This window comes from Saccostrea cucullata, unplaced genomic scaffold, assembly GCF_032062105.1.
Source record: "Saccostrea cucullata isolate Sc308-1 unplaced genomic scaffold, CSIRO_AGI_Scuc_v1 ctg5775, whole genome shotgun sequence".
NCBI classification, from domain to species: Eukaryota; Metazoa; Mollusca; class Bivalvia; order Ostreida; family Ostreidae; genus Saccostrea; species Saccostrea cuccullata.
The window spans coordinates 98,660-122,968 of NW_026940863.1; the positions used below are offsets into that span (position 1 = coordinate 98,660).

At 33.4% G+C, this 24,309-nt stretch overlaps 1 protein-coding gene across 1 annotated transcript in view; it reads left to right on the top strand.

Moving 5' to 3' along the window:
- Nucleotides 1-23,508, top strand: part of LOC134256480 (macrophage mannose receptor 1-like) — a 61,360-nt gene extending 37,852 nt beyond the window's left edge. Inside the window, exons 18-29 of the mRNA XM_062739119.1 lie at nucleotides 12,390-12,428; nucleotides 12,619-12,776; nucleotides 13,107-13,156; nucleotides 14,634-14,734; nucleotides 15,850-15,987; nucleotides 16,131-16,244; nucleotides 16,696-16,835; nucleotides 20,418-20,520; nucleotides 20,796-21,034; nucleotides 21,158-21,326; nucleotides 22,286-22,549; nucleotides 23,216-23,508. Coding sequence (XP_062595103.1) covers nucleotides 12,390-12,428; nucleotides 12,619-12,776; nucleotides 13,107-13,156; nucleotides 14,634-14,734; nucleotides 15,850-15,987; nucleotides 16,131-16,244; nucleotides 16,696-16,835; nucleotides 20,418-20,520; nucleotides 20,796-21,034; nucleotides 21,158-21,326; nucleotides 22,286-22,549; nucleotides 23,216-23,493 — 1,793 coding nt within the window. The 3' untranslated portion in view covers nucleotides 23,494-23,508. The remainder of the gene's footprint in view (nucleotides 1-12,389; nucleotides 12,429-12,618; nucleotides 12,777-13,106; nucleotides 13,157-14,633; nucleotides 14,735-15,849; nucleotides 15,988-16,130; nucleotides 16,245-16,695; nucleotides 16,836-20,417; nucleotides 20,521-20,795; nucleotides 21,035-21,157; nucleotides 21,327-22,285; nucleotides 22,550-23,215) is intronic.
- The last annotated feature ends 801 nt before the right edge of the window (nucleotides 23,509-24,309 follow it).

Here is a 24,309-nt window from a genome sequence, read left to right on the forward strand (position 1 = left end):
CAGTCTTACTAACAAAACAGAAAATAAAGATGAGTATCTTTGGGACAGAAAATCCTGACTTATTTAGAGAAAATACGAGTAACCAAAATAACTAAGCATGCAACTAATTTTAGCATGAAAATTTTGAATGAGTTTTTGCAAGTGCGCTGTGTTACCACCATTATTTTCAGGAAAAAATCAAATGGATTGCCGCATAAATAATAACAACAGTCAGCATAATAATAACAATAGTGTTGCATTATGCATGTACTATGCCTAAATAGTAGGCAGGGTTTGACACATAGTGCACTCGCCTCCGGCTCGTGCACCATGTGTCAAACCCTGCCTACTATTTAGGCATAGTACATGCATAATGCAACACTATTATATAATTATTCTGTATATCGGTTTTTAATTTCGATGAACAGTGTTGTCGTGGTTACTAAAAATAGAAATTTCTGTGAAATACGTTTAAAATGCTACTCCTCCTACAGTTTTGGTCTGATTTGAATATAACTTAGCACATGAGTAGACTACACTAAAATACATAATTTTGTGTATCGGTGTTAGATTCTGATAAACGGTGTTGCCGAGGTTACTAAAAATAGAAATTTCTGTGAAATATTTTTAAATGCTACCTCTCCTACTGTTTAAGTCTGATTTGAATATATACAAGTAGACTACATTTAAATACATAATTATCAGTGCTCGAGCTGTGATTCGCCATTGTCGCCAATTGCGAATTTTTTTCAAAAGTGGCGAAAAGAAATTCATAAGTGGCGAAAATGAATTTTTTAGATGTACCATGTACAAAATTTGTGTAGTCCTGTTAGCTCCTTTGTTTATTCAATGTACACAGATAAGCCCCCTTGTTTATTTACTGCAGCAGAGGTGTGAAAACTGAAACCTACATGTAGGAAATCATGTCTCGCTTGAACGAACACAACTGACTTGGTAACTAGCCTGGAGCAATAAAGGGTTACAAAATTGCTTGAAATAATATAATTTGAATTAAACAAGGGGGATAAAGTGTTATTAGTAGATGAAGTTAGTAAATAAAAGATTTTTGTAAACAAAATCTGGATCTATCTAGATCGTTTTTTTCTAAACCGAAAATAGGGAAACATGACGAAAATTGTAAAGAATGGCTTCAAATTTTACCTAATGAAAATTTGAAAAATGTGCACTTTATACCATAAACTGACACAGAGTGAAAAAGAAATTGGTTTGCAAACAGAATTATCTTAGTAAATTATACTGAATTATTTACAATTACATGAGCTTGCATATCATACCCTGGAGTCTCTAAGTTGTCAAAATAAAGTCAAGTTTTAAACCTAATTTTCATTACTTTTTAATTAAACATCTTTTCTCATTTTTCTTAATTAATGAAATGATGAAAATTTCCATTTTTAAAAAAAATATCAAAAATATTTACTAGGTCTGTAACCCCCCCCCCCTTCCCAGGCAAAAAAATATAAAGAAGAGGTCTTTCCCTGTCAAGAGTTGGCTGATATCAATTCAATATCAAATTAATTGTATAAACTATAATTCAACAAGTTTTCTTTTTAAATGGATACTACAATAAGCTTTAAACATTACAATTTTAAATCAATGTCTGTGATAAAGAGAACAAGAAAAATTGAATAACATAAAGTGCATTGCATTGTCGAGAAATCAGATGTAAGAATGCCTTAAATTTTCTTTTGTCGCGAAAAGTGGCGAAAAATATTTTCGGTCCAGTGGGACCCCTGATAATCTATATATATATATATATATATATATATATATATATATATATATATATATATATATATATATATATAAAGCACAAAAAATGACCAACGACACGAACATTAAAAATTGTCAAATTTTCGGGACGCCCTTCCCTTCCTCAGGACAAAGAAAAAAGTTAAAAAGTCATAAGAACAAAGGAAAAAGAGAAACAAAAACAACTAGCATTACTACTAATCTACTAAACACTAGATATTTACATACTTAATTACATGTTTAATTGGAAATGTTTAAGAACACTAATAAAGAAAGAAATCCTGACCGCTATGAAATGCGTCCGGTCTATCGGGTATACTCGGGTGAAGTGCGATTTACATAATTGAACGAATTAATTATGCTAATTAATTACGACATTCAGTAAATCGTACATTGTTTCATTCTCTCAAAATGGCGTAACTTTACTAAATAAAGAATAATCAAAGAAAAATAATATAGCAGGGATATTTAAACATATGAATTATGATCAGTTATAAATTTTGAAATATTTAAGGACTTATTATCGGGAAAAAATAATTAACAAAGGTGTAAACAATAGATAATTATGTGGGTTGTTCGAGTGTTTTGACGCAAATTAACTGTAGAGTTTACACTAAATTGAGAGAATAATCTTGTTTAGTATCATCAGGAATTGGGTCTAGTTACGTTCATTCTGGTGAAGTCATTCAGTTTGTTAATACCATTAGGGCGGAATGACTTCAATCTGTGCATCCAGAACTTTTCTTTGCTTTTTCTCTGAGCATCTGTCCATCTTGGGTTATGGTCAATCACCACTACTGTCATGTCCTCCCATTTGTGACCCTTAAGGTTGAAATGTTCCCCAAAGGGTTCATTGAGTTTTTTGGTCCTAATGGTCTGTAACAGGGCTGTTAAAACTGTCTGTGTCAGTGCTGTGCTTACAAAGAAGACATCTTCTGTCAGAGCAAGTTTTAAAGCCCCCGTTAGGTAATGGGTTGTCCAGTCTGGTTCTTACTACCATGTCTTTTAGGTTCCTTGGGCGTCTGTATGCAGCCAGTGGGGTACCTTAAAGACCTCTGCCATTCGTTTGTTTGAATGGAGAATTGGAAGGTTCTTTTGAAGGATACCACTAAGGTTCTTAAGGACGGGATGGTATGTGGTTACCAGAGGGACCCTGTCGTTATTGTCTTTTTCCTTGTAGCGTAATAGGTTTTGCCTGTCATGTTCCGCCATCTCAACAACAGCTGTTTGTACGGTGCGGGCATTGTAGCCTCTTTTGCATAAGTGGGACTTAAGAAGACCACTTTGCTCCTGATATAAGGCAGGGGACGAACAGATGCGTCGAATTCTGGTGGCTAGACCCTTAGGCACTCCCTTAAAAGTGTGTGGGGGATGACAGCTAGTGGGCATAAAATATAGATGGGAGTCTGTGGGTTTGGTGTGGAGAAATTCGATTTCACCATCAATCAGGGTAGATGTAGTATCTAGGAATACGTTTTTCGAATTACATACGTCTACTGTAAATTTGATCGACTGATGAAAGGTGTTGGCAAACGTAATGAATGCCTCGAGGCTCTCGCGACATTCCACCCACTTCATCTCTATATCGTCAATGAAACGCAACCAGCTATGGGGCCTAAATGGTGCTTGAAGTAACAAGTTGCGTTCCAGTCTGCCCATGAAGACATTGGCATAAGACGGTGCCATTTTCGTACCCATGGCAGTGCCATTAACCTGCAGGTAATGTTCTCCATTGAACATGAAGTTGTTGAACTTGAGAACATGTTCAAGGAGCTTAGCAAGGGACTCGGTCGAAGGAATTTGTATGGATCTACTATCCCAGACTTCTCTACAGGCTGCGATACCCTCATCGTGTGGAATATTGGTGTACAAAGATGTGACGTCCATAGTCACGAGGAGGGTATGATCTGGGAGGCCAGTAGAGGGCGTCTTGTTAATGTAGTCCGTGGTGTCCTTGAGATAGGATGGCAAATTCTCTACGTGTGGACGGAGATGTAAATCAATGAATTCAGAAATTTTCTCCGTGGGGTGTCCAATTGCGCTGACTATGGGGCGACCTGGCATGCCTTCTTTGTGTATTTTAGGAAGCAGATAGAATTGTCCTGGTCTACAGTCAATAGGATTTAAGGTCTCATAGACGTTGATACCAATCTCATTTTTCTCAAACATATCGTTAAGAGTTTTGGTAATGGCGGTGGAGAATTCTTTTGTAGGGACAGAGTCCAGTTTCTTATAGAAACGTTCGTCTGAGAGTTGTCTTTTGGGCCTCCGCCATGTAAGTCTCTTTATCCAGTACTACAACTGTAGAGCCTTTGTCTGCTTTCTTGATTACAATGTCATCCCGATTTTTTAATGATTGTAAGGCAGATCTCTCTTCCTTACTCAAATTGTCGGGAGTCTTGTCTGGCATTGAAAGGAGCTTCTCTATGTCTGACTCAACGGCGTCAATATACGACTCAAGCGCCGCACTTGCCCGGTGTAGGTTCCCAGTCACTCTTGGGCTTATAGAGTTTGTGTTCCTCTAGATCGTGTAAATCTGGCGTAGAAGAGTCGTATGAATTTACTTCGGAGTCTTTTCTAGAGAAGTCCTCCTTCAAACGAAGTCTCCGGAAGAATGCTCGGGTGTCCTCTCTGACTTGTTTTTCGTCGACCTCATGTGGCGTGGGGCAGAAATTTAGCCCCTTGCAAAAGATTGATTGATTGATTGTATATTGTTTAACGTCCCTCTTGAGAATTTTTCACTCATATGGAGACGTCACCGATGCCAGTGAATGGCTTCAAATTTAGACCTATACTCGGCACTCAGTGCCATTGAGCAGTTAGGGTTCTTTATCGTGCCAACGCCTACCGTGACACGGGACCTACGTTTTTAAGGTCATATCCGAAAGACCCGTGACTTTCACTTCTAGTGCCAAGCGCTTGGCGAAGGAACAGTCACTACCTGTTTACGTCTTAGGTATGACGCGGCGCCGCGATCGAGAATCGAACCCGGGCCTCCCGATCACGAAGCGAACGCTCTACCACTAGGCTACCGTGACCGGTTCCCTTGGAAAGAAGTGAGGTCTCCGATTCGGAGAGAGGAGCACTAGATGTATTGAGCACTGGGCAGACGTCAGGAGTTTGTATGGGTCCGTCCCTCGCGATTGTTTTAATGCGTTTGAAGCGTCTCGAGCGGGGTTTGCGAGTTTTGTTAACTCTGACCTCTGACCAGTTGTTCCTAGACTGTGGAACACTGTCGCGGAGAAATTTCTTTTTTTGAGTCTTGTTGACTTGATTTGTTAGGGCTATATTATAGGTGTCTATAATATTATGGGCTTCATCAAGATCGGCCTGTGACATGATATCGTTGAGGGATGATTCTAAGGACTTGATCTCACTCTTCAATTTTCCTAACTTGTGGATATCCCAAGAAAGACAGAGTGACATCAATTGTTTAGAACATCTCCTTGTAATAACGTCCCAGCGTTCCTGAAAGCGTTTGGAGATTGGCCCTATGTTAGGTGTAACATTTATCTGAAAGCCTTTCGGTATAATGTCACACTCTAAGTAGGTCTGTAAATTGGAGACCCAGTGTTCAGTTTTAATTGATTTTTGGTGTTCTTTCTTTAGAAGTTTAAATGTTGGGTTATCTTTAATGGACATATTTGAAAGGAAATTACAATTGCCAAAATGATAAGACTACTTTTAAGTTTTTAGTCGTATGAAGTCGAAAGATTCAACGAACGATTGTTCTGTATTCTAACGGATTTCGTAGATAACTCGTGCACGAATTCAAAAATATTAAAAACAAACGGTACGTGAGTAAAAAGGGAAAAGAGGAAAGAACTTATTTGCAAAGGTTGGAAACCAAATAAATTAGTAAAAAAAAAGTCAAATGATGAAGACAGAACCAAAAATAAATGAGAAGAACAAAAAATATACAAAAAGAAATGATGGATATACGGGTGGATCTGTGAAGATACAGTTGGCGAAAAAGGATATAAAAACTCAGGGCAGGTCATCGAGTGGGCCAGGTCGAGGGTCCTTATTTCACCATGTTGAACTCACAAGGGGTAATTAATTGTTTTATTATACCGATATATATTGAAAAGTATGAATCTCTAACCGTTATCAATTCTTTGTTTGATCGGGATCGGGATTCGCTACAGACCGGATAGTGAAGTTGTTTACATTGACGTCTGCAAGTCGTGTAAGTTTTTGCATCATGATTTACTGATTAAAACAATATTTGGTCGATAGCGACATACATTGTTATAACTAACGATTATTTTCCTCTACACAGTCAAAATCAAACACAGAATTCAACTCTTTAAAGAGCCGCCTCTACATTCTATTGAACTGAATTGTAACGATATAATTTTACCGTATTCTGTATTGGTAATGCAAAACAGACCATGCACAATTTTAAAAACATTTTTTTTTCGAATAATTATTATTTTATGCATTAACTTCACTCAAAAACGAATTTTTGATTAAGCGGTCATTTTTAGCGGTCATTAAATATAATGACCGGGTCATTATATCCCACGTGCAATGATTCCTAGGTCAGTATTGCTGTAAACAGTACCATTTGGAGTCATTGTTGTGTTTTAAAGTTTTCTTACCAGCCAATCAAATTCGAGTATTATCAATAGAGGTATAATAAAATATAATGTTGCATGCAAATATACTACTGTCTTTTTTTTTTTTTATTATTTTGATGAATGACGTTACCATTGTATCAAACATTAAAAATTCTGTAAATTTTTTATTCAAAGCTACTCGTACAATTGTAGTCTTATTTGCAATATTGCCACAAGAAGACACTTAATCAAAGATCCTTATTTCAATTATCGCTGTTGTAAAGTTTCAAGTCACAACTGCTAGAAGTACAAACCAGTAGAGCCACAGTCTCGACAGAGACTTCTGGTTCATTTATAAATGTAAATGTATAAGTAATCAATGTGTAGTTTGATGGGTATATGTATAACAGAAACATCGGCGATAGTTGGAAACGTGGGATAATTTATATATACTATAGATTGCAGTTAAGTTTGAGGTTTTACGTTACGTCACGATCTAGTTTGACAGCTGCGCTCAAGGTAAATACTACACGCCTCCAACCGCAAGCTTTACGACTGGAACTTTCTTCTTATCGCTGATTGGTTGCTCGTACAACAGACTACCGTATTTCAGGTTTTTTCCGCGTCATGTTTTTTCCGCGAATCAGAACCTAAATCAGTATATTAAATTTATGCGAATAAAATTTTCACTATTTCAAAATTCCAGTGATTATATCATTAACAAATAAGCTAGCTACGTTACTTCATATGGGTGAGAAATAGATCGATCGGCCTTCACATCGTCAATTTCGGAAGACCAGCTCAGCTGATTATATATACACCTGTGTTGCATACTACATTGTAACTCTTAAGGTAGAACCTATGTCGGAAAAGTCTTTGTCACAAGATTTTCAAACTTTTCAAAATGATAAATTAGTACTTGCTTATCAATCAGTTAAAAGCTCATGATATGTTTCCTTGTTTTTAAATCTAGGACAGGCTGTGAAACTTGGTATGGTATTTACATACTGCGACTTCACATTTTCAAATATTTTTAGGGGTACTTGTCATAAATGGAATATGAAAAATCACAAAAATACCTCTTCAAACATCGTCGTTTATAAACTTTATTAACTGAACAATATTAAACAATATTTTTTCAAGAATAATTTCTTTTTTATTTAATTGACATAAAAGATAAGTCCACCATTAAAAAAATAGTCAAATGAACTCTATTAATTTTAGTCAATTTTGCACACTACATTTGCAAATATGTTTTAGAAGTCTTTGTCACAATGTTTTCAATCTTTAATATGATGAAGAACATACCCAAATGAAATACAAAAAGTGATTAAAATATATACCTTTCCCCTATAACTAATGAGATATAGGCTATTTACCAATACTCATATTCTTGACCTTTTTGCACTTACATAATTTTATACATTTATGTAGTAGCTATGTTTTCTATAGGGATCTGACCTCGAGGAATCTTCATGTATTTCATGGTTTTAACAGTTACAAAATTTTTTTCCTAAAGAAGTACAATTCAATAGGAAAATGCCGGTAAATCAAATAATAACAGAATATTTTTAATCAAAATATACATTTGATATTTTCTTTAAGGCACCCCAGTTCAAGATCATTTTATTCACTCAAACCATTTCAGGTACATGAAGACAATGAAGAATATTTACAACATATAAATTCAGGTCAGAGGTACAAGTATATATGATATACATAATCCGAATATGAAGAGGAAAAGAAAAAAGAAAAACACGTATGAAACATGTATTAATGAAATAAGCGAGGGGAAAAATCAAGGAGGACTAACTAAAATCATATATTTTCAATATAAATGTACGTAGTTTTCTTAGTGTCATTAGTTGAGAAAATATAAGATTACAAACAGGTATTTGATTGCATACTCTCAACAAATTCAAAAATAATTGGTAATTTCAATCTACATGTAAATTGTTTACGTTTCATAAATTTAGTGTGTTTTTGAGTTAATCAAACACCGTCATTCCTATGAATATTTTTAATTTTACATTACATACTTTAAACTACTGTGTTACGTAACGTCAGATCTCCCATTAAATAATCATCAACTCAAAAGGAGATGTCACCGATTTAGGTACCCGACCGATATAGGACCCTCCACGGTAAATATTGGCAAAATTATTCGAGGGAGGGTACTACTCCCCCAAGAAAATATGAGTTGTTACTGCAGCCCAATTTTTGCCAGTTTGCAGTACAAAGTGGTAAAAATTTAAAACCGGCTATAAACATGATAAAAGACTGGATTCATATTCATTCAAATTGGGGAGGGGGGGGGGATCAAATTTTGTCAAAATTATTTTCAAAACATTATTAATAAAATTGTAGAAGGCTTTGTAAATTGATATTTGATACTTTTTTTTCTGAATAACCATAATGTTATTATTAATACCATTGCAGAGAGAGATAAATTGTTTTTTTTAATGTTATATGTATCCACTGAAAACAGTTGGGGGAGAGGGGGCGTGTCAGTCGATCAAGGTCAGGATATTAAATATACCAGTGTATCTAGTACCCAATCGTTTAACCCAGTTCACCTCCCCACAATTTACAAACTAATATTGAAATGGATAAAATAATGAAAATGGTAAGGGTTCTGGAGGGGTGTTGCTAAAATGAGGAACTGAAAACGTATTATATTTTTTATTTTAGATTAAATCACTTTAAATACACAAATTTATAAACAATATAATATATTTTATAAATTCAATCCCCAATTATTTAATTAAAGTTGATTGATTCGTGTTCATAAAAGCTCTTATTCACGAAAATCGCAGTCATAGCAGTGAAGTAGAAACGTTTTTGATAGGGTTGGGGGGGGGGTTAAAATTAAACTTTCCTGAAAAAATTTTGCCAAGCGAAAAAAGAAGACAATTGTTTGATTCAGGAGGTGGGATAAGAGTAAACTCCAGCATCTTTCATTTCCTTAAACTCCTTTATGGAGTTTTTTGTATAACATCTCCTGTCAGTATTTTTATAAGATTGTACCTATTTAAAATTGGCAGAAAGCAAACAACTTACTGAAGGCACAAATTTTATATTTTCAAGTCTCAAAAGAAGATGGGCGCATTTGGCGTGTGACCTGCAGGAATCATTTGTAAGAAACATTTATGGTTTAAATGTCCATGATTTGGTTGGCTGAATATAGCTGGTCAGATTTTACAACACATCCATAGGAATTTTTTTTCATTTAGTTTGAAAGACTTTGTGAGATTGTAACATTAATGTTCATTTTTCATATGGGGTACTATAACATAGTAAAAAATAAACACCTAAATATTTAATGCCCAAATGCATGATACGTGTATATGTACATTATAGAATAGAAGAGTTTGAATTGATTTCGCTCGAGAACCAAACTGAACCAAAATTTATCTAATTCAAAATTTTAATACACCAGTACATAAAACGAAACTAACAGAATAAATGGTTGTTTGCAGGAAAAAAAAATATAACGCCCCACGCAAGGCTCGAACTAAAAATTTTTTGTTTCGTGTGCACTGAACAGGTAGCCCAAACTACTGAATTATCACCGCTACACATAAACAGAGGATTTTAAAAGGACAAAGAAGCACCACATTCACAAATTTGGATTTTTTTTGGAAAAGTTCATTTTTCGTGCTCTCTGGGTCTTCTCTCCATTTTTTAAAAATGTGTATTCGTTTCTTTGAATTAAAATACACACAAATAACGTTTGAAAATCATGATGAGAAAACCCCGAGATTGAAAACTTTTAGAAAAACGTGTTTAAAAATGTATTATTTCGTACCAAATGTCTGATCTGGCCTATTTTCAAGTAATTTTTAAGAAATCGAAGCTCGATTTCGGGAAAATCTTTTCCTTTCCTGTTGCACAGGAACCAATAAATAAAAATAATGTAAAAATTTCATGTGGCATGTCGATAAAATTTTCACTTTTCAATTACGCCCAGATTCCTGCCAAATGCCAATCAAAAGCACCCTCGTTCTTTATATGAATGATAATGAAACAGAGTCCGTTTGAATTTAAATACTTGTAATTTCCCTTTTAATTAAAAAGAAACTAACTTACAAAATGTAAGGAATTACAATAATATTCGTATGATTGTTGAAAAATTGCAAGTAAGCTAATACAATTTATAATATTGTGCTTTTTTCATTTCTAAACAATTGGCAAAAAGCTAATCCTCATATTAAGGATAATTTCTGACAATTTACTTTCATTAAATTTTTAATTTTAATATTTTTCAATCTTAATTATTATTTCAAAGAAAATTGTTACATGTTTCAATATCTAACAACAATTAATTGTTTATAAATTAAAGTTCTATATTTGACTTAAGTTGTAACCCATTTGAGTTTGAGCAATTTTTTCGAAAATTGGCAATTTGTAAATCCCTATATCTCAATTATTTATTATTTCCCAAGCTCAATATTTCGCACAGATAATGTTTAGAGTTATATTTGTACAATAAAATCAAGAAATATAATTTAAAAGATTGGTCTTGAAAGATTTGGGGCATTAAATTTGTAATACTTTTGGCAATTCTTGAAAATTGGCATCATGCCAATTTTCAAGAGTTGTCTGTCCTTTCATATATTGCATATTTGATTTTGATAAATGTCAATTTTGAAAGAACATAGTCTTATTTTATTTAAAAATACCTTAACTGAAATGCAAGTTTAATTTTGAGTAAAATAAATCAAATGGGATTTGAATTTTTTAAGTGCATTTGCACTTAAATGTGCAAAAAGGAAGTGGCGCTGCCTACGGCTGCCATGTTGAATGATGGGATTTTTTTGGTCATTTTTTAATAACATATTATAAAGTCTAACTACCCACCAAATTTCTTTAAGATATGACAACCTTCGATTTGGACAGTTCTGCATGGTTTTCTCGCGGACTGGCTCTTAAGATATTACACTATATAGCTGGCAACTAAAGATTTCTTACGATTTTTGCATTCCATCAAAATGGTTACATACCACTCAAATTATTACGAAAGTTGTGTACATTGTATTTTCATTAAACTAGATAGTTTTGGATTTGTCAACTTCAGGTCTAGATCTAGTAAATGAAAGGTGCCTACATATTTCCTCTTATTCCAGTAATATATTGCCATTAAGCATTGTAAACCAATAAGTATATGAATTAAATTAAGATTATTTTGGCATGATTGAATTCTGTGAATTTCAAAATGTAGTATTTTCTACCATTTCTATTGAAGCTGTCAAGTACGGGAAAAAGTGACATGAATTAATTATGACGCCATAATGGATCTTTAAACACATTCACCAGTTATGATGTCATACGACGTAGGTTCTACGTTAAATCCACAGATATTATTTTTTAAGATTAAAACAATCATAGGTCATTTATTGTTCCAAACTGATTAGCAGCTCAGGTATAATTAGTTTAATAGCTTCTCGCAAGGATCATGACCATATAATTAGCTAGCTTGTCAATTACTAAACAAACAATAAGCTTAGGCTTATACCTATTTCCGATATCTTGCGCTTGTCCTCTGATCTCGCTATTTCTACCCTATACGATATAAGAATTAAGAAATAATTCTACTACAAGAAGAAAACTTTGTATTGAATTTACGCTGTTTTATTTTCAGCGATTCAGATCTTGTCGCGAACAAAGCGGAAATTGGATACACGCGGAAAAATCCTGATATTCGGTATTTTGGTGTCAATGCTGATAATATGAGTTGACCAATCACGTGAACTGTTTACGCTGGATGTATCTGTCGAAAAAGATCGTGACTTCACACTGATCTGAAATTGATAGTATTCAAATTATTTCATGTGAGAAGGATGATAGTACATAAAACGATGTATATACAGGCTTTTGAAATTTCTGGAAAAAATAATCTGGATTTATATTGCTTTTTTTTTAATTGTTCTGCTAAAATTTAACAGATATATGTAGTAGTTTATTATAAGTCCTTTGGTTTGAAATATATCTTTCTATCTTCTTGTTTTCAGAGAAAGAATGCAAGCCTAGAGGGTACACTCATCAAGCTCTTTTATAAATTATATTATTTTTTTGCAGGTGTTTTGGTAACGGATGATTATCAGCCACCACCTTTGGGTAAATCTGTTCTACAATGAAGATTAACTTGTATGTCGGATCGTCGTAGATATAATAACGTTTGAATAATGAATAACTAATCAGATCAGGGGAATTTTCATTGAATATTTATTATTAATTTACATGTTTATAAAGTTCAGTATAATTTTGCCATTGTTCTGCGAGGATTAAAATAGCATTTGCTTCACAGAGAAATGCGATGATGAGGAATTCGTTCGATTGAATAACTCTTGTTTCAACGTAACAGAAGTTAAATCAAATTTTTATGAAGCACAGCGTAGCTGTCACGAAAAGGGTGCCGAGTTAGCAAGCATTCACAGTAAAGCAGAATTTAGATTTATAACTGCTGTAAGTTCTTAAATTAGCTAAATATGCCTTTTTCTTAAAACTAGTGACATTTTCTTGTATGCATATTATTAAAAAAAGACTTTCTTCCTTAATAATCGCATAACCTTATCCAAATCATCATCAAGCGTTTTTTTTTATATTGACATTTAAATCATCATGAAATTTTATGTAAAAATACATTTGTAATTGGTATTTCATGATGATATTTTACATCAAAATATAAATGCATTTAAAATATTTATTATAAAAACCACACTGGACTCCTATTTTTCTATAAATCATGTAAAAGGCAAAGCTTTTAAAATTTCTCTTGTGTCCATTTTTTTTCAGATTTCGTCCAAAGACTTGTGGATAGGCTTAGTCCGATCATCGAACGCTGGGTATGTCTACACAAGCGATAAAATTCATGTAGGAATATCTGTTCAGCTTTTCACCAATAAGTTAATGTTTCAGGGCTATCAACACTTCCTTTAAAGTCAGCATTTCGTGAAATTTTCAAGCATTTAGGAATAAAGATGTACAACTTACACAATGAGCTCAAATGATGGCACAAGAACAATCTCAAAATTTCATGAAAATTTAGCCTATTTGCACAATTTCGCCAGCTTTTAAATGCCCTAATATTGTGTGAAGTTGGCGTGCCATAGAAATCATTCGAAGAACGTCACGGTTTCATGACCAAATTTCCAAAGGTGTCTTTTTAAATTACAATATTAGATTTATTCTTGAAGCGCGTGTAATTCCTGAAAGCTATGAAAAATTTCACGTTTCAATGTCCCCTCAATATCGGTATATTGTAACCAAGCGGAAATGGAAAACGCAGCAGGTTCAGTTTAATAAATTTATTTGGAAATGAAAAAGCAATGGCAGATCTACAAATGCAAAAACATATATACAATATCATAATACACATAGACACTGAGACAAAATACTTTTATTTCCTATTCACTTCAAAAATAAGAAAATTTAAGTTTACGAAGCCCAAAACGTCAATTTCATAATTTAAAATACCTTTCTCTCAAAAATATGAAAAATACTTGAGATTATAACTTGGACTTAATAAATAAAATACAAAAATTTGTAAGAAAATTACCTTTCAAGTGGTGACAACGGGCAGCTGGTAATAGGTAAGTTAAATTTCCCGCACTGACAGGGATGGGCCCATGCCTCAGTATATATAGCAGAAAAACCGGTTTAACAAGGGGGAACAAATTTACTGGCCAGTGTGATTTTGTGAGTAGAATTCATGAATGGAGACTACTACCAAATATGGCATAAAGTAAATTATGGCTCAGTAAGTTATTCAATAAAGATAAAAAATTATTTAAATAAATATGACTCTGCCACATGTAATTTTTCATTATGAAGAAATATAGCTTCTCAGATTGTATGCATATTGCGTGCAACTGAGAGATATACCTAGGTAAATTACTGAAACTAACAGCATACTGAGTACATGATATTTCTCTGCTAGGAATAAGGTAGAGTGACCACTTACGTACATGTACATGCATGCATGTTATGCCCCCCCCAACCCGCTGGACCCCCCCCCCCCCCCCGATAATTTTGGTAAAAAATGAATTAGTTTAGCAATATATTTTATTTTCGTAACCTCATTTTAAACTTTAGAATATGATTGTACCATTTTTAACGTCCCTCTTTAGACGTTCTCTTTTGTATGGAGACAATATCATTACCGGTTAAGTTTCTGCCGCGAGGGGATAATCCGATTATCGGTGCTCTTGTTCATATTTTCAAAGCTTCATACATTGTACGGAATGACAGAGATATCCTCAGATTTACAAGATCTAGTACATAATCTTAAAATATGCTAATAATGAATGAAAATTGTTTAAGATTTGCATGGACCGATGGAACACCACTCGATTTCGTACGCTGGAGAAAAGATGAACCTAACAATCGTCTTGGAATGGAAGATTGCTCTCACACAAGTATAGGTATGTTTTGAAAAATTATATTTAGATTTTGAAGATATCGGTTTTGATATGATTAGTATTAAAGAGTTTAATATGTCCCTGAAGCTTGCATAGATGAAAACTGTTAAACTACAAATAAGTAAAAACTCACATTTAGATTTAGATTTAGTTATAAGGAAAATAGTTTAGAAGAATGCATCCTTTAGAAAATAAGTCATAAAAATAGGTTTTGGACAAAAGTTTTAGATTCCTGGATATATTTTACAAAAAAAACCCCCAAACTACCAGAACTAGAAGCAGGTGCCTCTATGTATCCACTGTTTTTCGATTAAAATATCCTGATATGTAATTTTTTTTTATATAAGAAATTGTTTGAAAATGATATTTTTTAAAGATCTATTGAGAGAGGATGGATCCTTTATAAATGTATACGAAGGCTGTTCGAAAATTATTGAGACACTGTGTATATTTTTCTTTCTAATTAACGTCTTTTGGAAAAATTTGCATATACGTTTGACAAACATTTATAAAACATAATAGCGAGAAATAATTTACAAATATTCAGTTTCTTTTCTTCAGTGGTAAATAAATGGGTCAGTGCTACGGGGTACCCAGTTCAGTCTCGAAAACAGATATTGAAAATATGTAACACCAACGTTGAAACTCCCGGTGGACCCATATAAAAGTGAAAATAATTCTATTTATGTGTATGTTCTTTCAATTCAAATTTTATTCCATCTTGTGCAAGTTTGTTAGAATTTTGATCAGAAATATGGAGATCAATGAAAAAAAAATTAGGCGCAGTCAAGAAATCTGACTGAAACGACAAAATGGATTTTATCGTCAGGGCGGAGCAGCCAGCAGACCTAAAATTTCGCTGCAAGGCTTGGGGGAAAAAAACACACAACTCATTAGATAAAAATCATATCCAACTACTAACCATGGGAGATCCTATATTTATCAATAAAACCAAAAAAATTACAATTCATTTGTTTTAAGAACTCTTTTCAAATTCGAATGTGTCAAAAGCAGGCTTACTTGTGTTGGTGACTTTCACTCATATTTTAAAAATATGAATAGAATTTCCATGATCTTTATCAAGTGTCAGTAGCTGTTATATATATGTGATATTTCAGGAGCTTGGAATGATAACAATTGTGGAAATAACTTAGGAGGATATGTCTGTAAGAAACGAAATAAAGGCAAATCGACTCAACCCTCTACTACTGTTATAAAAGGTGGATGCCCTACAGAATTTGTCCCATCCCCATTCGGTACGATAATATTCAAGATATCGTTTTGAAGATACCTTATTTATACTGTTTTAAATTGATTGTTCATTTTACATTTTGCGAAAAGAAGAAGCAATTTTTGAATGAAATTGAATGTTGACTTATAATAAATTATTTATGTGCAGGCAGTAAATGTTATAAAGTGGTGGATGTCCAAAAATCATGGTCAAGTGCCCAATCTGATTGCAATAGAACAAACGGAGCATCCTTATTATCCATCAAAAACCAGATAGAACAGGGTTTCTTTTACTTCAAATTTATTAACATTTGATAAATTTTCATTTTAACATCATGATAAAAAACTATATATATATATATATATATATATATATATATATATATATATATATATATATATATATATATATATATATATATATATATATGAATTTATTACTAGTAAATTTTTGTTTTCCTCTCTTAAGCAAGGCAATAAAAATGTTCATATATAAATATGATACATTTTAACCTACAACATGTAGGTAAACGAACAGAGAGTGTATAGTCAGAATTCGAAAGAAACAGGACTATTCAAAAGAATGGAAATTAAAAAAGCTGGTAGTAATTTGTAGAGTTTGGTTCAGTAGATATATATGGAATCCTTTTCTCATATTTTTTGTCTCTATATTAAACCTAATCAATAAAACTTTTACAATTTATCCTTGATTAGAATCGATCTCTCTATTTCAGATTTTGTCATTAGTTTGCTGAGGGAGACAAAACAGACACTATGGATTGGGTTGAGGAAGTTCGACTACAAATATCTTTGGGAAAATAATCAAGAAATAACCTACACAAACTGGAATCCCACGGAACCGAGGGCTTATTCGGTAAAATTTTTGTAATATTTGGCGTATTTCTATTCTTGATACTTTGTGACGCTTTATTAGGCCACATGAGTAACTCAGGTGACCTATTGTGATCTGTTTTCGTCTGTCGTCATCCGTCGTGCGTCGTCCGTCGTGTGTTAACATTTGAACATTTTCAGCTTCTACTCTGAAAAAGCTGAACCAATTTCTACCAAATCTGGTATACAACATCAATGGGTGAAGGAGAACATAAATTGTGAATTTTATGGTCTCCGATCCCCTCGGGCCTGAGGGATGGGGCCAAAACCATTAAAATTATTGCAATCTTTAAAAATCTTCTTCTTTACTCCTAGACATCAAGCAGGCAAACTGTTGGCATGAATGTAATAAGCATTGAGTCCTCTACCAAAGTTGTGAAATTTATAACCCCGGGGTCAGGGGTTCTAGTGCTAGCGCGGGTTATATAGATTATGTAGTGAAAATGCATTATTTCTTTAAAAATCTTCTTCTCCGCTCCTGGGTATTAAATAAAGTAACTAAGTACATAGTTATGATGAGCAAGAGTTTCTCTTCCAAAATTGTGAATTTTATTGCACCAGTCTCAGGGGTTCTTAGGTGCTAGGACGGGCTATATAGATTATATAGTGAAAATGCATTTATTCTTTGAAAATCTTCTTCTCTGCTTCTGGATATTGAATAAACTGACTAAAAACATAGTTATGATGAGCAAGAGTGTCTCTTCCAAAATTTTGAATTTTATGGCCCCAGGGTCAGGGGTTCTGGTGTTAGGGCAAGGCTCTATTGATAACATAGTGAAAATGCATTTATTCTTTGAAAATTCTTTTCTCTGCTTCTGGGTATTAAATAAACTAACTAAGCACATAGTTATGCTGAACAAGAGTGCCTCTTTTAAAATTGTGAATTTTATTGCCCCAGGGTCAGGGGTTCTAGTGCTAGGGTTGGTTATATAGATTATGTAGTGAAAATGCATTATTTCTTTAAAATTTTCTTCTCTGCTCCTGGGTATTAAACAAACTAACTAAGTACATGTACATAGTTATGATAAGCAAGAGTGCTTTTTCCAAAATTATGAATTTTATGGCCCCAGTCTCAGGGGTTCTAGTGCTAGGAAGGTCCTATATACTAAGTAGATTATATAGTGAAAATGCATTATTTCTTTGAAAATCTTCTCCTCTGCTTCTGGGTATTAAATAAACTAAATTAGTACATAGTTATGATGAACAAGAGTGCCTCTTCCAAAATTGTGAATTTTATGGCCCCAGGGTCAGGGGTTCGTAGGTGTTAGGGTGGGGCTCTATTGATTAGATAATGAAAATGCATTTATTCTTTGAAAATCTTCTTCTCTGCTTCTGGATATTGAATAAATCATCAGATCTTTTGTCAGAAATAAGGAAAAGATATTTTAAAATATATTTACAGCATTTATTACATTTTTACATCAATATTTTTTCTTTATTTTGTTTGATATAATAAAAGTTAAAAGTAAAAAGTCTATGTTATTTCACTGTGTGCTGCTAAGGATGGCGCTGTGGCCCGTAATGGCGGCACTTCCGTAGGATGGCGGTGTGGCCCGTAATGGCGACAATGCCTCGTCTGGTCCTTCCTGACTGTATATATACTTGGATCCCTCCTTCTAACCATTACAAATACTAGGACTACTAGATCTATTGAATGTTTAAAATAAAAACATATTGTAATTGTTTGTTAAATTATGTACATATACTTCATACTTCATATACAATACTTAATATGCATATTTTCCTATACATATTTTTACTCATACTTTGTACTCAACATATATTTACACTTTAGACATGCCTATTTTACGAAGAATTTATATTGCAAGTTTTATTCTTACTACTGTACAAACATATATTACATGTTCAATGCTACTGACGCATTGTTACTACTTTGAACACACTTCGAGTACAGTATTACTACTTACTTACTACAATGCTTATGACGCATCATTACTACTGAATATAAGTACATTATATACACAATTCAACAATATGTTTACTTCAAACAACTTTACCAAAAAATGTACTGCAGCGAAGTAACTTGGCAGAATTTGCAGATATACTGTTACTTAAAATAAACATTAAACTGAAATACTCTTACCTCAGAAGTGAGTAGGATTTCTGGTACATATGAAGATAAATAACAATGAAAGACGTGGTATAAACTGGCAAAGGAACAACGTGTCCTTCTCTGGTGCCTGCTACGCCCAAACTGACCAGCACGAGCTATTTAAAAACCTAACCCGTCCAGTGAGTTTAAACCTTCTAAATATAGGACTATGGACAAACGTTTGGGATTTAAAATACTAATTACAAGGGTAAAATACTATGAAACAACGTTTGGACATTAAATGTGACACTAACTAAGCACATAGTTATGATGAGCAAGAGTGCCTCTTCCAAAATTGTGAATTTTATGGCCAAAGGGTCAGGGGTTCTGGTGTTAGGGCGGGGCTCTATTGATTATATAGTGAAAATACATAATTTCTTCAAAATCTTCTCTGCTCCTGGGTTTTATACCAATGATCCAAGTATATATATTTATGATGAAGAAAGGTGCATCTAGCAAAATATTTATTTTTTATGCCCCCCTGGGTCGGGGGGGGGGGGAGGTTACATTGTCTGAAAATAAATAATGTTTTGAAATCTGCTCTTCGGTATTAATCAACCATTTTATGATAAAATTTGCAAAATTTTGAAATATATGGCCCCCCAGGGTCAGTGGTTCCTTTGGGGGTTAGGTGCAAAACTGGTTATAAATGGAAGTGCATTTTCTATTTGTTACTCTGATCTACCTCTGGGTATTAAGTAAGTAGAGTTATGCACTCCTACATGCTAAGCTTATAATTATGATAAGCAATGGTGCCTCTTTCAAAATTGTGAATTGTGAATTTCATGGCCTCTGGTTTAAAACACGAACCAAAGTTAATTGTTTGAAAGTTGTTACACAATACTCAGGTGACCTATAAGGCCCGTGGGCCTCTTGTATTGAAATGTGGTATTGCCATGGTTACTAAAATCAAAAGTCTGGTAAAATTTCTATCAAAAGGCTACTCCGCCAACAGTTTTTAGAGACTGAACCAAAGACAAACACTGATTTTTGCTGCTGCATAATTTCAAGTGCAAGTGTTATTTTTCTCTTCTTTTGTTATAAAATACAAACCAGTAGAGCTACAGTTTCATTGGAGACTTCTTTTTAAAGAACCGACTGTTTTTGATATCAGTAACATGAGTAAGTCGACTTTGTTTTTAAATCAATTCATCATCACGAATGATTTATATAGAGTAAAAAGGGTCGTTTATAATGTAGGTAATCGAATGGACAAAACATTCAATGTTTAGCATAACGTAGACCCATTAGAAATCACCTTATGAAATTATTTTCCAGCTTCCCTGAATTAGTTCTCCTGATGTTTTCCATGTTATTAGGAAGCAATATTCATGGAAAGAACTCGCACCGCATTTTTCTGAAATACAATGTTGTGATATCAATTTAAAAATTATAAAAATACATTTGCATGTGATGCAATAAGCAAAGTGTATTGAAATTCTTATTTTTTAGGGAGAATGTGTTGAAATGCAGAGTCAATATGCGCTAGACATTGGAAAGTGGAAAACGGCATACTGTTATCGTTATAAAGGTTATATCTGTGAAACACTAAAAGGTACAGGTACTGGGTTATATTGTTAGTGTGATAATAACTAATTTTATATCAGATGACTTTTCTTTCTTTTTAAAAAAATAATTTTAGTTAATTAAGATTCTTCATTGATTTGTTTCCTTTTCATCGTTTTTTAAAGAAAAATATATCATGGTATTCACTTTTTCCCGGTACAAAAATACTAGTACCAATGGTAACAAAAAATAACACTTTCGAAATTTGATAAGATGATTAGATGTGTATAGAATAAAAACAAATATTTCATGTTCATCCTATAGATCCCTCTATTGCGACGCAAATTACGACACAGTGCCCCCCAAACTACGCACAGAACAGACAAAGTTGTTACCGATTCTTCAATGACATCAGACTGGACTGGAAATCAGCTGATCATCACTGCAGACTTGACAATGGAACACTAGCGACCATTTCCACTGTTTATGAATTTGGCTACATTCAAGCCATTGCACTACAATTTAATATGGCTACATTTTGGATTGGATTAAGAAAATCAAATGTACATTTTTGTTTATCGAACCTCGACATATCGCTCTTTCTCTTTCATATTTCACAGAGCAAATGCATTCCAATTTTGAAACACTTAAATTACTGACATCACTCATTATTTTTCTATATTTAGAATTCAAACCTGTATCAATGGAGTAATGGTCTACCCTACCTTTACACTCACTGGAATCAGTCGGAACCCTCTCAGAGACCAGGCGAGGAATGCGTCTTATCACATGACAACAAATGGCAGGACAGCTCCTGTAAAATTAACCTTCCCTATTTGTGTGAAAAGAATTTAGGTAGCTTAATTTCATTTATCTGTAATATTTAAACATTCTGCCAGCATAAAAACAAATTCTTTGAAGTGAAATATTCTTGCGAAAATATTTTACATTAATGTCTTTAATTGCCTATAACAAGTTCATTTTTGATAAATATTTAATTACTACATATTGTAGATATTAGTTTTTTTCTATTAAATGTCCATTGTTTATTTATAAGTATGTGAGAAAACAAATGATCAAAGTGCTGTCTTTAACCTTGTTTTACAGTTTCTTTTTCAGAGTTCAACTTCGCAGATTTATAAAATAAAAACAGGTGGCTCTAATTTTTAATTAGTTTCATACGCAATATTGTCATAAACATACGAAAAACATTTCAAGATAATATTTCAGAATTTGTCTTATATCTTACGTCGGGAATTTAAGAAGTTTTCTTTGTTTTCATTAATTTTTTTCTTGGAATTTTTTTTATCAGAGAAAAATATTATGCTCTGATAAATGTTAATTTAGAAACAAGTAAAGACTCAAGATGTAATTTTAAAAAAACCGAATCTTAAAGTTTTAGTGTTAGGTATGTATATATAACCGTTTTACAAGATATTGACTTTTTAAAAAAATTCAAGTTGTTAAATCTGACGAATAAATGAATGTGATATATATCAGAATATAGCGTAAAGAATGTCGGACATAGAAACATAGTTTTAACCTGAAAAAACAAAAGTAGTAAGTAACCTTCAGAAAAAAAATGTCGACATTTATTTTTTCTGATAAAAGTATGTTGTGTAACAGTTGTTGACAAATCATATGTATTAAAATCTGTTTGGGCAACGTATATGGCCTATCTTATCTTGTCTAATAAAAAGTCACCGAAAATTGTTTTCTTCTGCAAGATTTTAAAATCTAATGGGATCAAGTCTACAATTACATTTGTCGACGTCACAGTTATCATTTAAACGAGGTCATGAATTTTGTTTTAGGAAAACTGCCATTGTCATCGCCTATTGAATGTCCAAAAACAGGCATGCCTTTGAATGGAGCATGTTATTACATAGAATTAAAGCAGAAAGGATCATGGACGGACGCCCAGCATATGTGCCAAAATCTTGGCATGACTCTTGCTTCAATCCATTCAACCGTCGAGATGGAACACATAAGAGAGTTTGCAATCCGTCAGGGTGCGACAAGCGCTTTTTGGATTGGACTTTCAAGAAGAAGATTGCCATTAGATCTAATCGGGAAAGGTTAATCTTGGCCGCAATGAATTATCATTTTTAAAAAGTTGTGTGTAAATTACTGTTCAAAAATAATCTGCTTAATACTTGAAGTTAAAGTATATACATAAAGCTTATTTAACCATACTTCCCATTTAAACATTTTATAATCTAAATTGATTAAAAAACTTACTGAGTAAACCCCCCCCCCCCCCAAATGTATCAATACGTCTTTGGTTGAAAGCTACTTGGGCTTTTTTTAGTTAAGATGTTGTTGTAAATTTTGTGTATACCGCCATATATTCTTAAAATACCAGGGTGCCTGAGTCTACACGTTGCAGTTGGCTTGTCCCATGGCAAATTTCAATTAATATTCATGGCCTGTCTGTTGCGACGCCTATCAAAAAATTAAAAATATTGATTGTTTTTCTTATCTCTCAACTAATTACATTAAGCCAACTTGTACTAAGCAAGTGCATTATTTTTGAGGTTTCAACTGAATCCTGTTTGCTTACATTATCTTACTATGTATGAAAACTTTAATTTGTGCTTCTCAGCGAGAGAAGCAAGCCCTAACTAACCTATCAAATGTAATTTGCCAGGGGACAAATGGAAACGCGTTGACTAAGGACCACTGATCGGTGAATTCAAAATTAATCACATGACAGTTTATACAGTAATGTTTCATATTTTTAGTAAACTTCTATTGGTCAGACAAAAGTAGCGTCGATTATACTAACTGGAATACCAATGAACCCAGTGACAGTCTTTTCAGCCAAAACGAAGAGTGTGTGGAAATGGCTACTACCGGCACTTGGAATGATGTTTCTTGTAGATCGAGTCGAGGATTTGTTTGCAGGGATGAAGGTAATAATTTGACTTTTTATAGAGTTTGGGAACTGTTATGGGATGAGCTGATCGGACGTATGCTAGCTTGTCGTCCTTTCCTGCAAGAATTAGATGTTCTTTCGTGAGGTTTAAAATTAGAGCTTAACGAGGCCCAATCTACTTGATCTGCGCATACGTTTTAATGCAGCGTCGACTCAGGCACGTCACAATACCCTTGACTGCCGTCACAATTGAACACAATAACGCCACAGTTAAAATGACGTCAAATTGCGCTAAAATGTTTCGCTGATCTTGTTTACCTGGTACTAGTAGCTCTATAGACTACGCATTGAAAGCTGGCATTTTTATTATTATTTTTTTTAAATATTTAAATTAATAAACAACTTTGGAACCTAATCAATTTTGAGGGATTAATTGTTTGGTACATATTCACTAATTTTATCCTTTTTTATTTCAATTTGTTAGTTTAAAAAAGCAAACACTGCAACTAAAAGTAAACGATTTTAGTCTTTCTCTTTGAATATGTTGAAGTGTTTATACACACTCTTTTTATTGCGGATTTAAATATGCATGGATGATCTTCAGTTTTAAAAAATAAAATAAGTCTATATGTAATTTATATTGAACCCCCGAAAAAAATTATTTTTCTATATATTACATGATATTCGTAAAAATCGCAATTTTGTTGCCTTTACCCCCCTCCCCTCCCCCCTTCCCCACGTAAAACAAAGTCGCGTGTTAAGAGAAAAATAAAGCATGGCGAGAAAATTATTTCATTATGATAAATCTAAGAATTATTATTTTTTAGTAACTAATACAGTATTACAATCGTTTGTTGGCGGTTTATTAACCCATTGCGACCTATAAAATACGTAGTTGGATAGAATAAATCCAAATTTTGTCTTTTTACATGCCTCCTTTTCACTGCAATAAAGGCTACC